The 18,537-nt window shown below is 46.4% G+C and overlaps 1 protein-coding gene across 1 annotated transcript; it reads right to left on the bottom strand.

Annotated features, from left to right (window-relative positions):
* Window positions 1-831: 831 nt before the first annotated feature.
* LOC149455066 (uncharacterized) lies at window positions 832-2,664 on the bottom strand. Its single transcript, XM_089686692.1, has one exon. It carries the CDS (start codon window positions 2,662-2,664, stop codon window positions 1,516-1,518), a length of 1,149 nt encoding a protein of 382 aa, XP_089542818.1. The 3' UTR covers window positions 832-1,515.
* Window positions 2,665-18,537: the final 15,873 nt, after the last annotated feature.

The following is an 18,537-nucleotide window of genomic DNA, read 5'->3' as shown; positions in this document are numbered from 1 at the left end:
CTGGAGACCTCAAGGCTGGCTGATCATGTATCAATAGTCAGAAGAACCTGGAATGGACTCTCCCACTGAGGCTTCAGAGACTTGGTAAGATGACAATAGACCCCATCCTAGTCTCTGGTACTGAGGCAGTGTTGGTCATGTATTACCTCAGGATCCAGAAATGAGGAAAATGCTTGGAAACACAACTCAGTTGGTGAATCATGAAAATGCATTGCATGTTCATTCAAAGCTCCATAAAAAAGATAAAGATGAGAATCATGAGGGAAGCTGTTCAGTTATTGATGCTTATCTTAAAAAAAATTGTCAAAAGGTAAAATATTCAAATCCCTTCTAGTTGTGTATTGATGGACATAAGCACTAAACTCAGTTCATCCGATGATTACATTCCAGTTTGCTCAGATTTTAGTTTGTTCCTTTAAAGTAGCATTTTATTGTTTCCCTTCTTCTCTAGCTTGTGGGATGACATTGGGGATGTGAAACTTGCTTGTGACACCTGAAACTTCTTTAACCTCCCTAGCGGTCTGATATTGTCCATATTTCTGTGCTCAAAGTGGTACTTTTTTGCATGGAAATATGTATTTTTTTTTATTGTAGGTCTGTAATTTTTAGGAATAACTCACTGAAATCTATCCGAACACGAGTCTAGTAAATATCCTGGGTAGGATAAAATTTGAAACACGAAATCATTTAATAAATAATAATTTATTATTATTATTCATTTAATAATAAACAAAATAATTTAATAATCATAAAAAATAATAATATAATAATAAAATTTAATTAAATAATATAATCAAACCAAAAACACTGAAATGTGAAATAGAGCGCCAAGTTCGCACATCGCTGAGCTCAGTCGCAAAATTGTTTTCAGTGTCTGATGATGAATTTCCCCAACAAATCATTATCACTCAATTCTGCAAGTGGTTTTGATTTACTATCGCTGTCCTCTAGCCGGTCTAAAACCGATTTTGACCTAACGGGACGCTTTTTGGACGCCATGGACGTTTCTCAGTTTCCAAGCAGAAAGAACAGTAAAAATGCAGGCAGGGTGCCGGACAAAGCACTCGGGACAAAATATATGTGAAATGGTTTGATACAGGAATGGAATACTATGTGATTTTAGTGTATTTAGTGAATGTCACTTTTTTTCATTTTCAAATTTCCCGCCGTTCCATCCCCCGTACGTCCCGACGCTCGCAGGGGACGGAACCCAGATGACAGATGCCGGCATCCGCCGCAGGACATTACAGGGGACACTGCAGGAGGCACATCGTGGGAGCGCAGGACAAGGTAAGTGATCGAGGGATCCCGGAGCAACACTGCAGTGTATTCCTGAGTGTAGCTCAGGGTTACAGCTTGTGGTACTGAAACTTTACCCCAAGCTACACTGAGGAATACCGCCAGGGGGTTTAATATCTCTTTTCTTCCAGAATTTAATCTATGCTGAAATTTGTGAATCCTGTGGTGATAGATTAGCCCAGCATTGACTGTAAATGCTTTATCACATTGAGAGCATTAAAATGGCTTCTCTCTAGTGTGACTCCTCTGGTGTCTGATAAGATCTGACTTCCCTGTAAAAGCTTTATCACATTCAGAACACTGATATGGCTTCTCTCCAGTGTGAATCCTCTGGTGTCTGATAAGATTTGACTTCACTGTAAAAGCTTTATCACATTCAGAACACTGATATGGCTTCTCTCCAGTGTGAATCCTCTGGTGTATGATAAGATGTGACTTATGTTTAAAAGCTTTATCACAGTTAGAACACTTATATGGCTTCTCTCCAATGTGAATCATCTGGTGTGTGATAAGATCTGACTTCTGAGTAAAAGCTTTTTCACATTCAGAACACTGATATAGCTTCTCTCCAGTGTGTACAATCTGGTGTATGATAAGATGTGACTTCCTTTTAAAACCTTTGTCACATTCAGAACATGGATATGGCTTCTCTCCAGTGTGAATCATCTGGTGTGTGAGAAGACTTGACTTCTGTGTAAAAGTTTTATCACATTCAGAACACTGATATGGCTTCTCTCCAGTGTGAATCATCTGGTGTCTGATAAGATTTGACTTCTGTGTAAAAGCTTTATCACATTTAGAACACTGATATGGCTTCTCTCCAGTGTGAATGCTCAGGTGTATTTTAAGCTTCCTCTTGGTTGTAAAGGTTTTGCCACATTCAGAACACTGATATGGCTTCTCTCCAGTGTGAATCATCTGGTGTCTGATAAGATCTGACTTCTGAGTAAAAGCTTTATCACATTCAGAACACTGATATGACCTCTCTCCAGTGTGAATCCTCTGGTGTCTGATAAGATCTGACTTCTGTGTAAAAGCTTTATCACATTCAGAACACTGAGATGACTTCTCTCCAGTGTGAACAACCTGGTGTCTGATAAGATTTGACTTCACTGTAAAAGCTTTATCACATTCAGAACACTGATATGGCTTCTCTCCAGTGTGAACAATCTGGTGTACGATAAGATATGACTTCTGTTTAAAAGCTTTATCACATTTAAAACACTTATATGGCTTCTCTCCAGTGTGAACTCTTTGGTGTACTAGAAGGTCTCCCTTGCGTCTAAAGGTTTTGTCACATTTAGAACAGTGATATGACTTCCCTCCATTGTGAACCTTCTGATGTGTGATATATTTTCTCTCCATTGTAAAATCTCCAAACAAGAAGTAGTTTGAAATGACTCCTCTTATGTATATTTGGGTTGGACTTTATTGTAAAGCCATTGTCACTTCCAGAACACTGAAATTACTTTTCTCCTGCTGGATCAATGTGGAAGAGGATCCAAACCATGACTTTTAGAACACAGATATGACTTGTATCCCGTATGAATCCTCCAGTGAACTGCAATAAAGACTTTCAGTCAATTAAGACAACCATATGTCTTGTTTTCCATGTGACTCAGCTGTATTCATGAAAACCAACATGACTGAAAACTTGGTTCATCAATCCACCTGTACAAAAAAAAAAATTAAAATGCTACATAAAGTATTTTTCTATTTTTAATGTTCATTACTAAATATATCTTATGAATAGAAAGAATATGTACAGCATTATCTACAGTATTTTTTAATCAAATAGATTTTATTAATAAAGTTTCTAAGTGCGCACAGTATTCCCAACATTCAGCCCAGACAATGGAGTCATACATTCTCACGTATAGGCAGTTGTGGCACTGTTACAGATCATACAGAACAATAACTTGCTTTGTCTACTGCGGTGTCTGTGGTGTCTGTGGTCGGTGTTTGGACGGGGAAGCGGTATTCTAATGAAAGTAGTTAAGCGCAGTCTGGGGTCGGTTCCGTTACATCCCCAAAAAGACTTGCAGCTGGAATTGCAGCCAAAGGGGGTCCTACAAAGTACTGACTCCGGGGGGCCGAATACAAATGCCGCCACACTTTTCACAGGTTTATTGATCACAAATGTTGGAAACCATTTCTCATTTTACTTCCACTTCACAATTATGTGCCACTTTGTGTCGGTCTATCACATCCAATCCCAATAAATACATTGTAACATGACAACATGGGGGGCATTTCAAGGCACTGTAATGTGTATTGCTATCATGTAAAGGTCCAATAGCCTCCTATATGATGGCATATAGGTGACAGGTTCTCTTTGTGAAGATTCCCGGGGTCTATTAGACTCTGGATGTCTCCTGTCTGTTCCACTGCAGATGATGGAACACAGACCGCCTTCCATCAGCTGCTTCCCCGGCACTGATCCCGGAGAATGACAGCTCCAGTCCAGGAAGTGATGTCATCCACGTCATACATGTCACTTCCTGGTCTGTGTACAGGAGGTCCGCTGAGCTCCCGCCACCCTTCCCAGTGACACCCACCATGACAGCACCGGGCTCTGCTGTCCCGCATGGTGTCATGGGGGGAGGGGCACATCTCAGTGGTGGGAATGATAGGTGGCTTCACAGCCACTTGTATCACTTCCACATGACAGCCAACATTCGGATTTACTAAAGTCCTCACACTCCCGGCTGTATAGCGGTGGGCACTGTGGGGAAAAAACACGTCTGCAGCATTGTTAACAATCCAAATCTCCAGCAAGTGGCTGCAGATTCAAATATAACCGCCCCCCCATCCTGACACCCTAGGATGGTTGCCTGAGCTGCCTTATGCTGGACGTGGAGCTAGGTGCACAGTCATTGATAATAAAGTGGTATGTGGGTGGAGCCAGGTGCACAGTCATTGGTAGAGAGAAAACAGGTGGCGCACACACCTAGTGCATTATCCAAGGTTTATTGTAGGAATTAAATCATAAAAACATACTCACAGACGAAGCATGTATCTAAAAAGCATAGAAAAATGACAATGGCCACAACGGCGGGCAAGGTGTTCTCACTGTCAGTGCGGTCAAATATCTAACGCGTTTTGGGGACGAATCCCTTTCCTCAGAGCTGATGACCAACCTGTATGGAGGTCAAGTAGTAAATAACCAGGGCTAGATGCCTTGGGAGCAAAGCTCCACCTCCTCTACTTGTTATAAGATGAGGGGTTGGAGGGGGTTATTTAAAGTGCAATCTTGTGTAGTTTTTATAAACGCATATACATACATATATACACATGCATATACACATATACAAAGAGATATGCATGCACTAAGAAACAAAGCAAATAAAAAATTATTAAATTATTATTAAAAATACATGAATATAGCACCTGCAAATGTAAATAAATAGAAAACATTTTTTTAAAATAAAATATATAAAAAATAATAATGTATATGAAAATAATCATAGTAATAACACTGGCAATGATGATAAAAATAGTAATATTAGTAAACATCATAAAAATAAAAGTAGTAAGACTAGTGGATAGTGGATGATTATCAGTTCAAAGTAATGAGTGTGGCTGTAGACCATATATATCTCTTCAAAGGTGAAGCGCTGAGCAAACTCTCAGCACTGTGTGAGTGCTGTGTAGTGATATTGGACTGTTGTAGGGGAAAAAAAAAAAAAAAAAAAAATTGGGAACATTAGAAAACATAAAATAAAGAGTGTATGTGTGTAAATGAATGACCTTTAGGAGGCAATGGTTAAGTGAATGGATGAGACATATGAATATGGTGTAGATACCTCTGATGCTGATGTATGATGAATGGAAAGTAAAGTAAGAGCCCTGCTGTTGATGCCTGAGTGGGATGGTGTGGGAGTGTGCTTGTATACCTGTGGGGAAATGGCTGCTGGAATGCAAACCACAAGACAGGAAGTAAACTCCGGATGACTCATGCCTGGTATCCCTGGAACAAAACATGAACAGGTGCAGTGATTGCAAGGCTCCTCCCAGGGGGGAGGGAAGAAGGGAACTGAGTCAGCATAGCCATGTGGAGGGTGGCTGGAGGGGGTGAATGTGGTGTTGTGGTGATATGTTCTATAATGGAAATTGACCTATGGAAGTGGCAGACATTGGGGGCAAGGAAAAAAGGGGGGGGGAGGGAACCAAGAGGGCAAATATGTTTGTAATGAATATTGAAAATGTAATGATCAACATGTCAGAACTGAGGGGAGGAGGAGGGAAGGGGGATACAGACATGTGGTGAGTATTGTATGATGTATGGAGTGTGGCAAAAATAGGGGGGGGGGTCATTGGTAATTGAGTGGTATGTGGGTGGAGCCAGGTGCACAGTCATTGATAATAAAGTGGTATGTGGGTGGAGTCAGGTGCACAGTCATTGGTAATAAATCGGTATGTGGGTGGAGCCAGGTGCACAGTCATTGATAATAAAGTGGTATGTGGGTGGAGCCAGGTGCACGGCCATTGGTAATTGAATAGTATGTGGGTGGAGCCAGGTGCACAGTCATTGATAATAAAGTGGTATGTGGGTGGAGCCAGGTGCACAGTCATTGATAAAGTGGTATGTGGGTGGAGCCAGGTGCACAGTCATTGGTAATTGAATAGTATGTGGGTGGAGCCAGGTGCACAGTCATTGATAATAAAGTGGTATGTGGGTGGAGCCAGGTGCACAGTCATTGGTAATTGAGTAGTATGTGGGTGGAGCCAGGTGCACAGTCATTGATAAAGTGGTATGTGGGTGGAGCTAGGCGCACAGTCATTGATAATAAAGTGGTGTGTGGGTGGAGCCAGGCGCACAGTCATTGATAATAAAGTGGTATGTGGATAGAGCCAGGTGCACAGTCATTGGTAATTAAGTAATGTGTGGGTGGAGCCAGGTGCACAGTCATTAAGTGGTATGTGGGTGGAGCCAGGTGATTGGTCATTGGTAGAGCGGTATGTGGGTGGAGACAGGTACACGGTCATTGGTAGTTGAGCGGTATGAGGGTGGAGCCACCCACGTCCCCCATACAGGTCCCTCACCTCCGGGTCCTGGTGGGGGAACTGCTGATCCAGCTCTGCAATTCCCCCCCTGAGATCACCTCTCCTCTGCCGTCCCCCCATGATGACATCATCCTCTTCTCTATTCTGAGAGGACCCCACTGGAGCCCATCCAATAGGAAGTGTCTGTGTCAGGCAGGCACCAATGTGGTCACCCAAAGAAGGACCCAAACCAGGAAGTAAACAATAGCAGACTCGGGGTGGTCATGTGATCACAGATACAGGAAAGTATAAAAGGACTTTTACATTAGAGAGGTATTGTTTTCTTTAATAGACTGGTCAGATAGAGGGGGAGGAGTTTATCATGGGGGAGGAGTTTATTCAGGGGAGGGGCTGTAAAATATGACTTTACTTGGAAGATGATGTTTATTAACCACTTCCTGACCGCACTCTAAATGAAAGATGGCTGCAGTGCGGCTCTCTCATTCTGGGAGGATATCCGTGGACGTTACCCCAGAAAAACGCCCCCCACATGGCCCCCTGGGGTCCTTCTGACACAGCTGATCACAGATTGTGGGGAAAAGCCAATCACAGCTCATCACTTGCCAGTTATTGACATTCCTTTCCTTCTGTGCTGGCACAGCTGCCTATCAGCTGCCTATCAATGCTCATCAGTGACACCGAGAAATGACCTATTTGCAACATTTCATGACACAAACTAAGAAAACCTTTTTTCCCAACATTTTCAGTCTGAGTCCCACTCCATGTACCTTTGTTATATATCCCCTCTACTCCTCCTCTTCATATTACTATCCTGCGTTCCCAAAATCTCACTTCTTTACCCCTCTGCTCCACCCCAAAACTTGTACATCTCCCCCTCACTGCTACCATCTGTCTACTACTGCTCTCATCACCTCCTGCTGATACTTCACTCTCCTGCTGACCCAAACACCAGGACTGGAAGACATGTGCGCTCATGTACATCCCGCTCCCATCTTACTTTCCTCACCCTTCTTCTTCTCTTCACCTCTGGGGATATCTCCCCAAACCCTGGTCCTCCACTATTTCACCCCCACCAGGCACCCTCCTTCTCCTAACCTCTGGGGATATCTCCTCAAACCCTGGTCCTCACTATTTCACCCCCACACCAGGCACCCTCCTTCTCCTAACCTCTGGGGATATCTCCCCAAACCCTTGTCCTCCAGTATCTCACCCCCACACCAGGCACCCTCCTTCTCCTAACCTCTGGGGATATCTCCTCAAACCCTGGTCCTCCACTATTTCACCCCCACACCAGGCACCCTCCTTCTCCTAACCTCTGGGGATATCTCCCCAAACCCTGGTCCTCCAGTTTCTCACCCCCACACCAGGCACCCTCCTTCTCCTAACCTCTGGGGATATCTCCCCAAACCCTGGTCCTCCAGTTTCTCACCCCCACACCAGGCACCCTCCTTCTCCTAACCTCTGGGGATATCTCCCCAAACCCTGGTCCTCCAGTTTCTCACCCCCACACCAGGCACCCTCCTTCTCCTAACCTCTGGGGATATCTCCCCAAACCCTGGTCCTCCAGTTTCTCACCCCCACACCAGGCACCCTCCTTCTCCTAACCTCTGGGGATATCTCCCCAAACCCTGGTCCTCCAGTTTCTCACCCCCACACCAGGCACCATCCTTCTCCTAGCCTCTGGGGATATCTCCTCAAACCCTTGTCCTCCAGTATCTCACCCCCTTTTTCCTCCAGGAATAGCTGCAATCCCCCCAATTTAATATCGGTCCCCGTGCTCCCAAAACCACACTCCATTTTTCATGTGCGCTCTGGAATGCCCGCTCTGTCTGTAATAAGCTCACCTCTGTCCATGACCTTTTTGTCTCCCGCTCCCTTAACCTACTAGCAATTACAGAAACCTGGCTTCAAGCAGCAGATTCTACTTCCCCCGCAGCACTTTCCTATGGAGGCCTCTTCTGGACCCACTCACCCAGACCCAGTGGTTGGAAAGGTGGTGGAGTTGGTTTGTTTCTATCCCCACTGAGCACGTTTCAAGTTCTCTCTAACCCTCTCTCTCTATCCTTCTCTTCTTTCGAGTCCCACTGCATCCGGCTGTTTTCTCCCATTTCTCTGAGGATTGCAGTGATCTATCGGCCTCCTGGACCCGTGTCCCACTTTCTTGATGATTTTTCCACCTGGCTCCCCTACTTTCTCTCCTCTGAAATACCCACTATCATTCTCAGAGATTTTAACATCCCTATTAATGTCAACAACCCGGCTACATCCCAACTCTTCAACCTAACCTCATCTTTTGCATTAGCACAATGTATACAGTCCTCCACTCACTCTGATGGGAATACATTAGACCTTGTTTTCTCCCATCTTTGCAAAACCTACAATCTCACAAACAACCCCTTTCCTCTCTCTGATCACAATCTCATCACCTTCACAGTCTCCTCATCTTCAAACACTTATCCCTCCAAGCAGCAAACAATTACCCGCAGAAACCTTCACAACTTGAACCCTTCTCCTTTCCACTCTGCAACTGACTGCCTCTGTGACAGAATCTCTCCCCTGTCCTGCCCTGACCTGGCCACTGCTGTCTACAACAGTTCACTTTCATCCACACTGGACTCACTTGCTCCCCTAACCACACGAAGCATCAGGCCCCGACCATTACAACCTTGGCAGACCAACCACACCAGAAATCTTAAACGACATAGTCGTGTGCTGGAGCGAATGTGGCGTAAAACCAAATCTCACCAAACATTCACCCGATATAAATCTGCTTTCTTAACATACAATTCCTCCCTCCATGCTGCCAGACAAGCCTACTTTGTCACTCTCACCAATACCTTGTCATCCAGTCCTCGTCTCTACTTTTAACCCTCTACTTTCTCCACCTCCACCCAGTACCTCACTCACTGCTCACGCGATTGCAAATCATTTCAAAAACAAGATTTACACAATTTGTAGGGGCATCTTCACTGCACAGACATCCATCCCACTTAGCATACCTTATACTAAACCTCCCTCAACACTTTCCTCTTTTGACCTTCCTACTACCGAAGAGGTCACTAAGGTTTTCTCAGAAGCCCGTCTCACTACCTGCCCCCTTGGATCCTGTCCTCTCACAACTACTACGGTCACCTTCTTCTTCCATCCTATGCTCCCTCACTCACATCTTCAATCTCTCCCTCTCTACCGGTGCCTTCCCCTCCCCTCTAAAGCATGCACACATCACTCCCATACTTAACAAGCCCTCCCTGGACCCCACCAACTTGAACAACTTAAGACCCATCTCCCTGCTCTCATTTACATCTATACTCTTAGAACACTTAGTCTACAATCGCCTGAGCTCCCACCTCACCGACAACAACCTTCTTGACCCTTTACAGTCTGGCTTTCGCTCACTACACTCCACTGAAATTGCCCTACTAAAATGCCCTAATGATCTACTAACTGCTAAAACCAATGGCCACTACTGCGTACTCATCCCAACCAATGGCCACTACTCTGTACTCATACCAACCAATGGCCACTGCTCCGTGCTCATCCCAATCAATGGCCACTGCTCCGTGCTCATCCCAACCAATGGCCACTGCTCCGTGCTCATCCCAACCAATGGCCACTGCTCCGTGCTCATCCCAACCAATGGCCACTGCTCCGTACTCATCCCAACCAATGGCCACTACTCCGTACTCATCCCAACCAATGGCCACTACTCCGTACTCATCCCAACCAATGGCCACTACTCCGTACTCATCCCAACCAATGGCCACTACTCCGTACTCATCCCAACCAATGGCCACTACTCCGTACTCATCCCAACCAATGGCCACTACTCCGTACTCATCCCAACCAATGGCCACTACTCCGTACTCATCCCAACCAATGGCCACTACTCCGTACTCATCCCAACCAATGGCCACTACTCCGTACTCATCCCAACCAATGGCCACTACTCCGTACTCTTACTACTTGACCTCTCTGCGGCTTCTGATATGGTTGACCATCCCCTCCTCCTCAAAAAAACTCCACTCTCTTGGCCTCCGAGACTCTGCTCTCTCCTGGTTCTCCTCCTACCTATCGCAGTGCTCCTTCAGCATTACCTATAATGCTTCCTCCTCCTCTCCACTCCCTCTCTCTGTAGGGGTCCCTCAAGGTTCTGTCCTTGGACCCCTTTTCTTCTCCATCTACACCACCTCCCTTGGTCACTTGATAAACTCCCATGGCTTTAAGTACTATCTCTATGCTGATGACACACAAATCTATCTTTCTACCCCTCACCTCACTCCTGCAGTCTCCTCCTCACCTCACCCCTTCAGTCTCCTCCTCACCTCACCCCTTCAGTCTCCTCTCGCATTACTAACCTAATAAGTGACATATCGGCATGGATGTCACTCCACTTCCTCAAACTCAATCTTTCCAAAACTGAGCTTTTAGTATTCACCCCAGCCCGTGCCCCCTCCCCTGACTTCTCCATCAAGATCAATAACAGGATTACTAGGTGTAATCCTAAACACCCATCTGTCCTTTCAGTCCCAAATCCAATCACTGTCCAAATCTTGTAGACTTCATCTCCACAACATCTCCAAGATATGGCCGTTCCTAACCACGGAAACCACTAAGCAACTTATTCACTCCCTTGTTATATCTCGCCTTGACTATTGTAACTCCCTCCTCATTGGCCGACCTCATTGCAGGCTATCCCCTCTTCAGTCTATCATGAATGCAGCTACCAGACTTATCCACCTTACTAACCATTCTGTATCTGCCACCCCTCACTGCCAATCCCTCCACTGGCCTCCACTCAGTGTCCTCCACCCTTCTCTGCCAATCCCTCCACTGACCTCCATTCAGTGTCCTCCACCCCTCTCTGCCAATCCCTCCACTGGCTTCCCATTGCCCAACGGATAAAATTCAAAACATTAACAATAACATATAAAGCCATTTATAACTCCACCCCAAATTACATCACCAATCTTGTCTCTAAATATCACCCAAACCGTACTCTCCACTCCTCTCATGACCTCCTGCTCTCTAGCTCCCTTGTCTCCTCCTCCCATGCTCGTCTCCAGGACTTCTCCAGAGCTTCTCCTATCCTCTGGAACTCTCTACACCAATTTATCAGACTATCGCCTACTCTGCTCACTTTTAGGCGATCTCTGAAAAATGATCACGTGACAGGTCCGAGAAGACTACGGGGCCATTCACAAAGCGCAGCGCTTCTCGCACATGTGCAGTGGGCATCCGACTGTGAAGCCACATGATGTCACATCCGGGTGTCCACACTAAGGATGCCGGTGCCGGGGAGAGTGCGCATGCGTGGCCGGTGGGACGGACCTGTCCCGATGAGGCTCCTTCTCCCCGTCGGGTGACAGTGCCGAGGAGCAGCGGGTCCTGGCCCGCAATACAGCCTGGGGGGATCAGATCCCCGAAGCAACCCTCCCAGGGTCTGATCCACCCTGGTCTATGGAGGATCCTCCACAGCAGGTCGGAGAAATCCAACAGGGGACTCTGTCCCCATTATGAGCCATACACAGGCCCGCCCACCGCTGTCTACACAGCACCGAGGCTGAGGAGAGAGAGCAGGGGGGCTGAGATCAGCATAACATGGACCTGGTTAAGGGGGCACCCCGGCACCAGGTCCCCCCTTCAACCAAAACAATCAAAGAGGCCCTGGCAAAGGCCTCCACAAAGATGGCCACCCCCCAGCTCGTGGAAGCAAGCAGGCGGCAGGGGCATATGCAGCCCTGCAGGATCCACAGCCCAGCCATCCCTGCATGTCTGAGGGCGAGTCTGACACTGAGACAGATGTCCCTGCACAAGCCCTGACGCCTGACCTTACACCCCCTGACCTATTGTCATGCTTTGAAAAAATGCTACACAAAGCTTTGAAGCAAACCTCGGACCGCATCACTGCCACGCTATCTAGGGAAATCCGTGAACTAGGACAACGCACTCTAGAACAGAGAGTAGACGGTCTTGACGCCTCGCTTCAGACACATACGGATGACCTTGATCTCCTGCGTGATGAAAACGCAACATTATTAACACGACTGGAGGACTTTGAAAACCGAGCATGGTGCTCATACCTACGTATCCGTGGCCTTCCGGAAACGATCATCGATGTCCAATCAATGGTAACAGCTCTGTTCCAAGAGCTTGCCCCAGCTATCCCAAGCGAAAGATTAGAATTGGATAGAGTTCAAAGGGCGTTAGCATCACGACGCACTGACGGTCTGCCACGTGACATTATAGCCAAGCTCCACTTTTTAAGTACCAAGGAGCAACTCCTACAAGCTGCCCGTAACGCAGAATCTCTACAGTTCCAGGGTCATACCTACCAATTATTCCAAGATCTATGCCCCGCAACCATCTCCAAGCGCAGGGCTATGAAACCTCACCTACAAGTACTTCAACAACACGCTATACCATATAGGTGGAGCTTCCCCTTTGCAGTGCGATTCCGATACCAGACCCGAGATTACACCTGCAAGACTCCAGAGGACCTTTTAGACACCTTGCAGATCCTACAACTACATCCCCCAGCGACGCCTTCAGAAAGCGCCAAGCGGAGGTCCACATCCTGCTCGCCGCGAAAGTCCTTCCCCGCACGTACAACTGAAGGTCAACTCAGCCTCCACAAAAGAGGGCGTCTTTCGTCTCCGGGCCTATCTTCACAAGATACCATGGACTGAACGCTTATCTTTTTTTTTCCTTTTTTTGCCACACACACCAAACGGTGTACTTTTTTGACTATCATTGCGGTTAACACCATTGATATCCTTTCTCCCTCTACCTGTTAAATTTTGGTTGCCCCGCAACCTGGGGATTGTTCTGCACCCCCCCTCCTGGGCTCCATTTTAGCTTAGATTTGGGAGCCTAGGCTTTGGCGGCATGCAATGCCACACCCCTACACCCAAGATGTCTCACTAGTACTGCTAGTGCCATCTGAGTCTGGGACACCCTGATTTTCTCAGATTTTTTTTTTTTTTTATATACACCTGTTTTTTCTACCGGGACCTCGCCACCATTTATTAATCACATTGCTGTCATCCTCACGGTCCGTGTACCTGCACACTCCACCCCTGCCCCTGTGTTATTAGTTATTTAATAACACTTGGACTACTATTGCTCCCTAGACCACCCTGATCCAGGGTGTCCTTGGGAACCCACCTTTTAGGCCTCAAATGGCCTCCTACACCCCTTCTTTCATGTTACCTCTCTCATACCTTACCCCTCCCCCCAACATGACTCCATGACTTTGCACAACATACTCCGCAACGTTCTCATCCCCCACAGTAATCGTCAGGCTCCATCCCGGGCAGTAGTGCCATGCTCTCCAAACCACTATGCACTTTCCACATGGGCTCGTTAAATATTCTTACCCTGAATGTACAGGGCCTTAATGTTCCACAGAAATAAGGCTTTCCGAACCTTTGCTATACTTAAAGCTCACGTGGTCTATCTACAGGAAACGCACTTCACTCCCAACTCCACCCCTAAGTTTTTTGGCCCTCGATATCCTCAGGTCTATACAGCCTCTGCCACCACCAAACGCAGGGGGGTACTGATTGCCTTCCATTGCACAACACCTTTCACGCTATGCACCGAAATCAAAGACCTGGAGGGTCGTTACCTCCTGTTAGTAGGGCAACTCCTAGATGTTACCATTGTTGCATACTATGCCCCAAACCAAGACCCCTTACCATTCCTTTCCCACATACTCTCGGTTATAGACCACCATAAGCGCGGAACTCTAATTGTTAACGGAGACTCTAACAGTGTAATATATCCCTTTCTCGACAAATCTCCTCAACCATCTCCTATCCCTGCCTCTAAACAAACCTTCCAAGCCATACTACAACGTTATTCTTTGATAGATACATGGCGGGAACTCAACCCGACTAAACGCCAATACACCTTCTATTCTCACCCCCACCGGTCATTCTCCAGGATAGATCATATTTTCATTAACACCGCCTCTTCCCCCCCCGGCTCCTGACTTCTGAAATAATTCCAATCCCTTGGTCTGACCGTTGCGCCGTATTCACGACTATGACCTCGTTAGCCCCATCCCCCGCTGAATCCTCTTGGATCATTAACGATAACCTGCTTGCAAATCCAGCACACTGTCTAGAAATCGAAGCAGCCCTTAAAGACTATTTTTCTCTTAACCAATCGCCTGATATTTCCCCTCTCCTGTTATGGGAAGCGCATAAACCGATATTGAGAGGGTTTTGCATTAGCAAAGCATCCTTCTTAAATAAAACCAAAAGACAACAACGTCTCTCACTGGAGCAAACATATGATCGTTACCATCAAGCCTTCCAGGCGGCTCCTACGCCTACCAACCGTGAGGCCCTGGAGCGATCTAGATTGGCTCTAGATCTCTTTCTCACAGATCAAGTGGAACTCTCACTCGGTAGATCTAGGCACAAATATTATACTAGGGCAAATAAACCCAATACATTCCTGGCCCTCTCACTTTGCAGGCTCGACCAGCTCACTAGACCTATCCGGATACGCACCTCTTCTGGCAACCTCACTAGTAGCCCAGAACACATTCTACAGACTTTCCATAAACACCTGTCACAGCTTTATTCTTCTTCCACACCTTTTGACCCCGCACAAGCTGATACCCTTCTAACTTCCATTTCTTTCCCGAAACTCTCAGAGTGCCAATTAGCGACACTTGAGCGACCCATTTCCCCAGCCGAAACCTTATGCTATTAAAAGTCTAAAACTACGTAAACGCCCAGGACCGGATGGCTTCTCAGCCACTTATTATAAAAAATTTGCTCATCTCCTCACACCTATCCTCACTAATGCTTTTAACACTTTACTATCTGGCCAAACCTTCAACCATGAAACAGTGCAAGCGAACATATCAATGATCCCAAAGCCGAATTCTGACGATACGCAGTGGTCCAATTATAGGCCAATCTCTCTCCTCAACATTGACATCAAACTGTTAGCAAAAATCCTCTCTTCACGTCTTAACCTGTGTATTGGCTCTCTAATTCACAACGACCAAGTGGGCTTTATCCCAACTAGACAAGCGGGAGATAACATCAGACGTGCATCCCTTTTGGCAAATTTAGCCAGGTCTCGCAATATTCCCGCCCGTTTCCTGTCCTTAGATATTCGGAAAGCATTCGATACAGTCTCATGGCCATACCTCAACTATATTTTGCAACGTTTGGGTTTTGGCCCACACTTTTTAACCTTGATATTCTCGCTGTATCGAGAGCCCTCGGCCAGAATTAGGTATCTGGGGCACAGGTCAGCTCAGTTTCCGATCTCTAGAGGCACGAGACAGGGCTGTCCTCTGTCCTCCTTGCTCTTTGCCCTGGCTATAGAGCCTCTGGCCCTCTTAATCACAGCTAACCCAGATGTTAGGGGACTCGAGATAGGGGGCACACATCATAAGTTATGTCTCTTTGCGGATGACGTCTTGCTCTCTCACATCTCCATTGACTTCCTCTCCTTCCCTACTCCGGCTTCTCGAGGCGTTTGGCTCGCTTTCTGGTTTAATATTAAATCCCAATAAATCAACAGCACTCAACATTTCTCTCCCCCCTATAGAGCTGATGCATCTGAAGCAGATTTTACCATTCCCTTGGTCACAGTGTCATATCCCCTTCTTAGGAATCAAACTGACTCCTAAGTTATCAGACCTTTACGCAGCTAACTATCGTCCAATGCTAAACCATCTTTCTGCCCTTCTGACCAAATGGTCTTCCCTACCCCTCGTATGGCTAGGCAGAATAGCAGTTATCAAGATGTCAATCCTCCCAAAAATCCTATATCTATTTAGAGTCCTCCCAGTCCCAGGCCCCCCCCCCCCCACTACCTCCGCACACTGCAGCGTCGCATCTTTTCCTATGTATGGGGCAATACTCGTCCTCGTATACCTCGTTCCACCGTATATCGCCCTAAGCTCAATGGAGGTCTAGGCTTACCCGACATCAGCAAATATTATCAAGCAGCGCATTTAGCACAGTTACCTAAATATCATGCAACCTTTATAAACCCTCAATGGGTTGCCCTTGAATCGATAGAATATGACCCCTTATCTACAGCTAACTTACTCTGGTTGAGGCCAATAGACTGCCGTTCTATAACCAACCCCATCACTTCTCACTTTTTTATGCTTATGGGACAAACTGAAAACTTGTTTTCTCCTCCAATCACTACATAATCCTATGCTCACGTTTCTACGAAACCCAGCTTTTCCCCCGGCCTGGCAGACACCCCTATTATTCAAAGCCTGGTCCTCTGCTAATTTGTTCCGTACACATCATTTCCTACAGAGGAATAAGTTTAAATCCTTTGCCTCACTGCGGGAAACACATAGCCTCCCAGCTTCCGAGATATTCAGATACTTGCAGCTACAACACTTCTATGCCCCCTACGCTACAATAACCAATCGGCCAGATGCCATGTCTCTCTTTGAACGAGTGTGTTACAAAGACCCTCATAGACGTGGGCTTATCTCCTGCTTATACTCACTCTTCACTACTTAGATTACCATGTCCCCCCCTCTGTATACCCATAGGTGGGAAATGGATTTAGGTAAGAGATTCGACCCATCTGGTTGGGACCACATTTGGGCTAACACAAAATCATCCTCACAGAACATTGTAGCATTGGAAACAAATTATAAAGTTTTAACCCGCTGGTACTTGGTCCCAGCGAGAATCGCAAGATTTACCCCTAATTACTCGCCCAACTGTTTTAGAGGCTGTACGGACCCAGGAACATACTACCATATGTGGTGGGACTGCCCAGTAGCCCGAATGTTTTGGGATTAAATTTTCACCATGATATCTACACTTAGCACTATCACTCTACGACCCGACCCAACAACAGCCCTACTCAACCAATGCCCCCCTGGCATCTCCAATTCGCAATTCAAGCTCCTTATGCAAGTTATGATGGCAGCTAAGCAGGTTATAGCGAAATCCTGAAAATCCCCCACCCTAAGTATCGCGGCCGTCAAAACCAGAATAACACAAGCCATGATACATGCAAAGGTGGAAGCCACAATTCTTGACACGATCCCTAAATTCTTGCGCATATGGAGCCCCTGGGTAGAGCGTTTCCTCCCGCCTAACTTTGACGAATCACTCCTTCTCCCTTGATTTGTGTATTGTGCTCCATGGGTATTGTCAATAGCCCTTCGTACGCAGCACGTAGGGGCTGTTGTAAACTTGATGAATGCTCATGGAGTCATCGTTGTTGTTCCTCTTCCCCTTCCCCCCCTTACACCCCTGCCTGACCCCCCTCCAAACTTCCCCCTATTTCTTTAATGCCCTTGCAAGACACTACTCTGATTGGCCAAAACAATAACGTCATTTGCTATTAACTTTTAACTACTGTCAGAAATGTATAGACATTTGCACTGTGACCTTCATTCATTTTTTATGTCCTACTGCCACTTCAATGTCCACTGTACATTAGTAATGTCTCCTTGTTTGTGTCATTCTGGTTTATTGTTAATAAAATTGTTTGAACAAGGATGCTGGCGCCGGGGAGAGAAGACGGTAAGTGAAACCAGCGATGATGAGGACACCGCTGGACCGAGGAGCAGCATCTGCTGCAGAGAGGAACCAAGCGGCCGGCCTGGTATCCTAACGCTGCGACGGGAGGAATACAGGGCCGGCCTCTCCATATTCCCTTAATAAGCAAAAAATACGGAACTTACAATTTATAAACAAATGTATTTCTTAGTTTCTGGGATAAAACTTAGTAAATAAATAATCTTTCTTCATACATTTAGGCCAAAACAGATTCTGCGATATTTGGTAAAATCACCAAAATCAGTGTATTTATTCTGTGTGAAAGTCATAGAGACTACAGACCATGGGATGGATCTGGGAATGGATCAGTCCTGATGTACTGACGGTCCATCTCATTTCTTGGGGCCCTAAAATGTCAGGACGGCCCAAATCCCCCCAAATGTCAGGACGGCACAAATCCCCCCAAATGTCAGGATGGCACAAATCCCCCCCAAATGTCAGGACGGCACAAATCCCCCCCAAATGTCAGGATGGTACAAATCCCCCCAAATGTCAGGACGGTACAAATCCCCCCCAAATGTCAGAATGGTACAAATCCCCCCGAAATGTCAGGACGGCACAAATCCCCCCAAAATGTCAGGATGGTACAAATCCCCCCAAATGTCAGGATGGCACAAATCCCCCCCAAATGTCAGGACGGCACAAATCCCCCCAAATA

This window comes from Staurois parvus, unplaced genomic scaffold (genome assembly GCF_062004578.1).
Source record: "Staurois parvus isolate SC_StPar_1 unplaced genomic scaffold, SC_StPar_1.0 ptg000407l, whole genome shotgun sequence".
Taxonomy (NCBI): Eukaryota; Metazoa; Chordata; class Amphibia; order Anura; family Ranidae; genus Staurois; species Staurois parvus.
The sequence above is the reverse complement of the archived record's forward strand: the minus strand, read 5'-3'. Positions and strand labels throughout refer to the sequence as shown.

Bases quoted from the DNA above. Each gene is read 5' to 3' on its own strand.
- LOC149455066 (XM_089686692.1), bottom strand. From the start codon at position 2,664: ATGGAGAGAAAATATATCACACATCAGAAGGTTCACAATGGAGGGAAG.